Source organism: Microtus ochrogaster, unplaced genomic scaffold (assembly GCF_000317375.1).
Source record: "Microtus ochrogaster isolate Prairie Vole_2 unplaced genomic scaffold, MicOch1.0 UNK73, whole genome shotgun sequence".
NCBI classification, from domain to species: domain Eukaryota; kingdom Metazoa; phylum Chordata; class Mammalia; order Rodentia; family Cricetidae; genus Microtus; species Microtus ochrogaster.
In genome coordinates, this window is record NW_004949171.1 from 363836 (window position 1) to 372049 (window position 8214).

The 8214-nt window shown below is 39.5% G+C and overlaps 1 protein-coding gene across 1 annotated transcript; it reads left to right on the forward strand.

The window, feature by feature from the left end:
* The first annotated feature begins 6364 nt into the window (after positions 1 to 6364).
* On the forward strand, positions 6365 to 7351 carry LOC101993407 (olfactory receptor 51M1-like). Its single transcript, XM_005370240.3, has one exon. The coding sequence runs from the start codon at positions 6392 to 6394 to the stop codon at positions 7349 to 7351; it is 960 nt and encodes a 319-aa protein (XP_005370297.1). The 5' UTR covers positions 6365 to 6391.
* Positions 7352 to 8214: the final 863 nt, after the last annotated feature.

Below are 8214 nucleotides of genomic sequence, written 5' to 3' on the forward strand. Positions count from 1 at the left end.
CAGGGAACCCTAACTGCTCTTCAGGCTGATGAGGGAAGGGGAGTTGATTGGGGGAGGGGAAGGGAAATGGGACGCAGTAGCAGAAAGGAGGCAGAAATCTTAAATAAATAAATAAATAAATAAATAAATAAATAAATAAATAAATAAATAAATAAATAAATAAATAAATGGGTTACCAGTTCTGTGAGAAGCATGGTAGTTGAACTCTCTGTTTTTTAATTAATTCACTCTTTCCCTCCCTCCCTCCAAATATTACATGTGCCACTAGCATGTTTACAAACAGAAAACTTTTAAATTATTGGATTTTTGTACTAACTGGATTTTGAACATATCTTTATAGTAATTGATTTATATACTTTAGTAACAGAATCCACCACACTCCTGGTTATAGCCTTAAGTGAGGAATTCTAAGAGTGGTATTCCGTGACCCCATATGGTAGTCATTCATTTGTTTCGCTTCGTGTCTTCCAGACCTCAGCGTTACTCAGAGAAATAGAATAGAGCTAAGGGTGGCTGCTTTGTGGTCTGCTGCACTCTCATCCTGTCCTTGGCATCTGTAAGCAGCCTCTGCCTGCCTTCCTACTGCATGCAGCGTCAGTTTTACAAATTCCGATAGGGCACCCATCTGCTTTACTAAATGTTTGGTTTGTAAAAGGAAGCCAAATCAGGTTTGTCTGTGTTGCTACAGAACCCAGTTCAGGGCTCCTCACAGTAAGTACTAAATTCATGCATTTGGATGAAAATGCATAAGAGTGAGTAATTTTTAGATAGCATGCAAAATAGGTTATTTACAGTGTGCTAAACTCAACAGCTATTGGGAAAACAAAAAACCTAGAAATGCTGAGTGGTTTGTTGTTGTTTGTCTGTTTTAGTATGACTGTCAAATGCTATTGTTTGCATGCTAAACCTTCAATTATATAATTTATATAAGAAAAACATGAATATTTGGGTCTTATAAATAAACACAGTTAAGCCAGTATTACAGAACTCTACACACACAGTTCTGGTCCACTTTCCCTGCTGATGGATATGACACATTTTTTATGCCAGTCTCTAAAAGCCCAGCCCTGTGTTTGTTTCCTCCTCCTTGGGTTTCTTTTTTTTTTTTTTTTCATGACTATATATTTTCTGTGTGTTTTGAATGGAAAGAAAAGCAAGATCACTGACTAATCATATCACGAAGAAGGAAAAATTGATTTCATTGCCAGAAGATGAGATATTCACATCAGAGAAGTAAAGAAGGCAAGAGCAATTAGGAAATTTGATTGCTTTTGACCATGTGGGAAATATCCTTTGTATTCAAAGTTGAGTAGAGAGTCTTAAGAAAGCCTGAAGTGTGTGCCTGGACTAGCATTTGAGGTCCACTGTACAGAAGTGATGAAAGTAATGTGATCTTTGGACTCAAAAACAGAGTGACTGGTAGAGAAAAATGAATGATTTAGCAATGAGTAAATAAAGAATGAGTAAAAAAATCGACTGTAGGAAGGTAAGATATTTGAGGAAGTAGTTATGCCTGGACTTCAAGATAGATGAGCAATTAAGAAGACAACGTGGCGTCACATATATAACCCTCTTCATATGTTACACCCAGCCTTTGCCATGCACGAAGGGAGGAGAATGATGTCACAGCTAATAATGTTGGTTCTTCATAAAGCAGGGGGAAATACAATGAGGTAGGATGACTCTCACTGCTGCACCCAACCCTACACTCCAGCTTCCCGCAACCCTGTAGAAGGAAGGATAAGTGGAGGTAATGAAAGACTCCTGTGTGTGTGGAGCCACCCCTGGGACTCCTTGTTTGTCCTCAAGTTCTCCCAGCTGAAGTAAAGTGTTGCTTTACAAGGACAGAGGGAGATAAATACTTCCCTGATGGAGAGCAGCCTGTGCCTCTCCCTGCCCCTGCAGCCATTCTTGCCTGCAGCACCAACTGCCATGACTTCCTGGCTTTGAAAGTAACAGCAGCTGGTGAGTGTCCACTCCTATCTTCTGTTGGAGCCAGGTAATAGGGAGAATATAAGTAGGGTAGAGGACATACAGGAACTAAAGAATGGAGGAGGTGTTCCGAAAGAGCAGTGCACACAGAAGGAGGTGCTCTCAGCTCTAATTTGGGCTTCTCCCATACAAGTTTGAGTGAGCTTCTGTAAATTTTTTCCTCACTGTAGCTCAGACATTTCTCTCTTGAAAAATTAAATCTGAGTATTTGAGCTCTCTGTGGAATCTTCTCAACTTTTGGAGTTCTCGGTGAAAGCTAGGGTCAGTGTCAGAGAGAGGGGCCTTCTCTCCCTGGAGAGCAGAGATCATCTACAATGTTATCTTCTGGTTGGGGAACAATGGTGATCTGTCTTCATGACGGTGGCTCCTGTGCCAGCCAGGCTCTTCCTGGATCATACGTAGAGGTTAGCCTCCCACTGGCACAAAATGATCGTCTTTCTGATCTTTATGTACCCACTTGCTCAGCTGTCAACTCCACTCGCTGTGCCCTTCTCATGACCTAACACATTTGTTATGTGTATTTTGTGCCTTGGCCAGTGAGCACAGTAGATCTAGTAGCTCTTGATCTGTGTGTATCAATGCTGAAATCCTTTACTGACAATCGAATTATCCAAGCATGAACTCCTTTTCCAAAGTCCTCCTCTACCCTACTCAAAAGAGGCATGTTCTGCCCTCCTAGAGATGTTCTTCAGAGTGTAAGATGAGGAATAAGGTCAAAATATTTATTCTCAATTCATAAGAAACAGTGTTTCTCCCAACAGTTCATTCTGCAAATAGAAAATGCTAAATTCAAAAAAAAAAAATAGGTATGGCAAAGGCAGCTAAGTACTCGTGGTATGTCAGAAATCCTCATTTTGAGAACTTTCCTTCTCAGATCTCATAGATACTTGTTCTGTTGTGAGTGTTGCCACTGCACAGTCATTAAATGTAACCATTTACGGATGGACACACTCTCCTGCTCCTCTGTGGAAATGAAGATATGGAGTGGTTCTCCCTTCATGGACAGTTGTCTCACATTGCCGACATAAATTCCCTTTAACTTCCTTTCTAAAATGAGTAAGTCCTGCCCCGCCATTGTCTCTGTGGACTTCTTGCTTTCACCAGATCCCTCTCTTTGTCTGTTGGGCCGTATGATGCTGAAGTCAGTGATAAAAGCTGAGCCCAGGACTCCAGTCACAGCCAGGTGGGACAAGAGGTGAGTAGCATGTCCCCTCATCATTTGGTTCTTCATGTAAACACTGCATGGTAGAGTTCACCACATGCTAAGCACTGCCCTGGAATCCAGGGGTCATAGTCTACTTGGTTGAAAAAAGAGGAGTTAAAGAATCATTAGTCTTAAATACATGTATAGGAAGGACAAATGTAAACATAGACATGTAAGTTTTATTAGTAGTATATAAATAATTCATGCAACATAAAGTTATTTAAACATGCATTCTTCTTAGCCTTTTGGCCAAGGATCAGTTGTGAAGTAAAAATATATATATAGATATATAATCATAATTTTAATATATTTGTGTTTATATGCATGCTTTTATTCTTTTATAGAATTATATTTTATATAGTACATAAAACCACTAATTACTGATAAGTAATGTGCATTTTATAAACTATAAGGAAGTTTATAAAACATACATTATTTGTACATGTTTGTGCTTATGCTAATACAATATACCCTATCTAACTATAAAAAGCAAATACTGAAGAGATACGTATATTCATTCTATTTCACAAGCATTACATCAAAGGTGTGCTGAGAACTCACCTAACTCTACACGGAGGAGTCAGAGATGTCAGTAAGAGGGAATATTTGTACTAAGGCTTAAACATCAGCAAGTGTTTGCTAGTTGGAAAAAACAGGGCTGTTGTTTGCCAAGGAAGCAAGAAATATAAAAAGCAAATACTGCATGGGGCATCAAGAAATAGCAACACGGGTGTGCTGAGTGGAGTAAATAAAGGAGGGGTTTGGAAAGGTCAACGCAGAAAGGGCCCGTCCAGGAGTTGAGTGCTACAGACTCTCGTACATTAGGGCAATATACTTTGGCACGAGACATGGCTTCAGTCCCATCTGTTAGACAGTGATAAAAAGGATTCATAGTTATGAGAAACACAAATGTGTAAGTTTTATATTCTTTCTGAGTTGCGCCTGACATCAAGAAACTGGACCTATTACCACAGCTCTTTAGTGCCCTGAAAGGGAACTTAGGGAAGGACTGACATCATAGCCTAGAGTTAGCATTTTCCAAGTGATGCTGAGACAGCAGGGGGCGGGCTCTCGGGACGAAGGCCCAGACATTGCAAAGTATGTATCAGAGAGATCAGTGAAGATGGTTTGGGGAAAACTGAGAAGGAAAATGATGAATACAAAGATAAATACAAAGAAATAAGGGAAGGGATATTCAAAAGGAAGACTGAACTCAGATAAAAAATAGATAAGAAAGTTAAAAAAATGCAGTTCATATTTGGAAACAGTAGGTGATACCTAAAAATCACAAGCAGCAGGGAATTAAACGTGGGATGATGGTCTTGAATGGTAAATGTTCTAAGTATAACTGACACACATTAACAAGCAGCTCAAAAAGAGACACTGACTCAGGCTGGCTGCATAACAGAGCTATCTGGATTAGAGACAAATATTTACAGTCAACTTTATAATAATAACAAATAATAAATGAGGAGATACAATGTCCAAGGTCAGAAAATTGAGTAACATAAACATTTTGAATAACGGAAGAAAGAGTCTGATGGGAACTGTTATAAGAATCAGGAAGGAACCAGCCAATATGATATCAAAACATCTGAGAGGGGAATTTTAAAAGGTAAGGCATCATCAGAAGTACATATAACTGATGCAACTAAATCAGACATTCTAAAGACGTACTAAACATAGGCCCCTACAAATGTATTTAAAGGGCATTTCTCTGATAAGTGGATTATAAAAAATTAATAAGTTGTGAGTTATTTATTTTAGTAGAGAACTGCTAAAGAAATGGAAGGAAAAATAAGCAAAATATTCTCACTCCCTGGCTAAAATGATGTGGGTTTATCTTGGTCTTTTTTGTCATTCATTTGTTGGTAAATATAATTTTTATTTGGTTTTTGAGACAAGATTTTTATGTGTAGTCTTGACTTTCCTGGAACTTGCTCTGTAGACCAGACTGGTCTTGAACTCAGAGGTCCACCAGTCTCTGCCTCCTGAGTGCTAGGGACTAGGTGTTCTCCACCACGGCCCAGCTTCCTTTGGTTTTTGTTTGTGTTTTATTCTCTGGCTCTCCTCCCATGACCTCCCCTGCACTACCTTATACTTTGTTCCCATTTCCTTCAGCCGCTGTACCAGGCATATCCCTGAAGACTTTAGAACATGTTGGTTGTTCTTATTCTCACAATCCTCTAGACATAATTCTTAGTAATCTAACTGTTGAATCTATGTTCTCAATATCTCATCAAAAATTGTATAATGTACCTAAAAATCAATGATCAATCCTAACTCATAACCTAGAAAGCATGTTCTTTTTTCATTATCCCTCCTTCTCTTATGTTTTAACTGGATTTCTAACCTATATTGTCCACAACACATCATCATCATAATAACAGTATGAATTTGAGTGGGTGGGAGTCAGAAAGAATCTTGGTGGAGGTAAGGCAGGGGAAACCATAATCATAATATACTGCCAGCATTACAAATATAAAAAACAACAGTTTGATTTATGTCCATAAGATAAATAAAATAAAAATGTTGTTGGAAAATACAAATTTTTACCTTGCTTTTGAGCTGTGAAACATCAAATTATAAATGTTCTGCAAGCTACTACATACGAATGTGGAAATCAAAAGAGAGCTGTAGAGTCACAAATCTAATTCTTATCAGAATAAATATGAAAAATGAAATCATGAGAGTAAATTTTATTGCCTGAGGAGCAATATTAGAGAATTTCAAAATATACCTAATAATGGAAACAGACATATTTAAAGAATAGAGACGATTAAAAAAAAAACCCAGTAGAAAAGACCAGAAAGTAATGTCTTCACTCTGGAGGCAGAGGCAGTCAAATCTCTGAATCTGAGGTCAACCCAGTCTACAGAGCGAATTATAGGACAGCAAGGACTACACAAAGAAACCCTGTCTCAAAAACAAAATGGAGAAAGAGGGATGGAGAGAGATAATGTAAGTACAGGGGAGAAGCCTAATGACAGTTATTTCATCAAAGAAATTTCGAATACTGTGATGTGAATGGCTAAAGCATAGAACTGATGAGCAGAGTTGAGGATGAAAAGCGAGAGATAACTGTGACGTTCCTCACAGAGTGTTTGTGAGACTGGAGAACTAATGAATAATCAGAGATATCCATTTATTTTCAGCTCTATCCTTGAGGAATATCACGCAATATCTTTTTAATTCATGGTCCTGTCCAATGTTACTCACTTCAGCCCCATGTTCTACCTTAGTAGCTTTCCTGGTTTGGAAGCCTTTAAACACTGGATTTTCATCCCCTTTTTCTTGATGTACCTGGTGGCCATCTCTGGCAATTGTCTCATTCTGATGATTATCAAGAGAAGCCCTCGTCTGCACACGCCCATGTACCATCTGCTCTCCTTGCTGGCGCTCACTGACCTGGGGCTGTCAGTGTCTACCTTGCCCACCACAGTGGGTATATTTTGGTTCAATTACCATAACATTTATTTTGGAGCCTGCCAAATCCAGATGTTCTGCATCCACTCTTTTTCCTTCATGGAATCTGCAGTGCTCCTTGCTATGTCCTTTGATCGTTTTGTGGCAATCTGCCATCCGCTGAGGTATTCAGTCATCATCACTGGTAAGAGAGTGATCAGGGCAGGCCTATGCATTATTCTCAGGGGCCCTGTAGCCCTTATCCCAATTGTTCTCCTCCTGAAGGCTTTTCCCTATTGTGAACCTCTTGTCCTTTCCCACTCATTTTGTCTACACCAGGAAGTGATACACCTGGCATGCGTAGACACCACCTTCAACAACCTGTATGGACTGTCACTGGTAGTGTTTACCGTGATGACGGACCTGGTGTTCATTGCACTGTCCTATGGCTTCATCCTGCACACTGTGGCAGGACTGGCGTCCCAAGAGGAGCAGATCCGAGCCTTCCAAACATGTACTTCACATCTCTGTGCTGTGCTTGTGTTCTTTGTGCCCATGGCAGGGCTGTCGCTAGTGCACCGCTTTGGGAAACATGCACCACCTGCTGTGCACCTTCTCATGGCCAATATCTACCTCTTTGTGCCACCCATGCTCAACCCAGTCATATACAGTATTAAGACCAGGGAGATCCGAAGGGAAATCACCAAGCTTGTAGGCTTTAGGAAGGACAATTCTGAGCCCTGGGTATAAATGTGTCACTGAATACTCTTACTCTAAAAACCAAAACCCTATCACATTAAGTACTGTTTGTTAGAACATCAGGTATCATGATAGCATCAACCTCTCAATCACAAATAAACTTTAGCGTGTTTTTTTTTTTTTTCAAATTTTGTCTTGAGAACACAGATCTTCTGTGGAGACACAGATCTGGCTTAGAGAGCAGGCTCCTCCTGGAACAGATGAGACAAAGTTGGGAAATGATTGCTTGGCAAACCAAGCATAGATGAAAGCAAACTTTCTCTGCCCATTTCTCAAATGTTCTGTCAGAATCTGTACCCTGGATAAGGAATTGGCCTTTGAGCTCAGTTCTTCACTCTCTACCAGTTACAAAGGAGTGCTTTGCTTCTGTATACTTTATGTCTTGTTTCTATGTACTTCTTTTCATTTTTATTACTGTTATTAATTGAGGTATTGTTTCTTGCAAAGTAAGGCAAGAGTTTCTCATGATCATGTATGTGAGTAAAGGGGGGTTTCAGAGTTGAGGTAATGCTTTTTAGTCTGTATGAAAAGCCATACAAAATAGAGCTTGTTATGCAGTTGTTCACACTCTGAATCCCCTGTGTCCTGATTTGCACAAGATCCTTACACAGGAACCCCAACGCACTAGACATTGACAATCTTCTTTTCTTAAATTATGATGCCTCCTACTACATTTGAGATTGACAGTTTGAATAGTATCAGAAGTTGCACAGCAAAACAAACACTAAAATGAAAACTCTGCTAATAAGAAAGTAAGAGGAAACAACAAATGCAGCATTCACAGTAGGTCCCAGCAATGAACAACAAATGCAGCATCTGCAGTAGATCCCAGCAATGAACAGTAAATGCAGCAT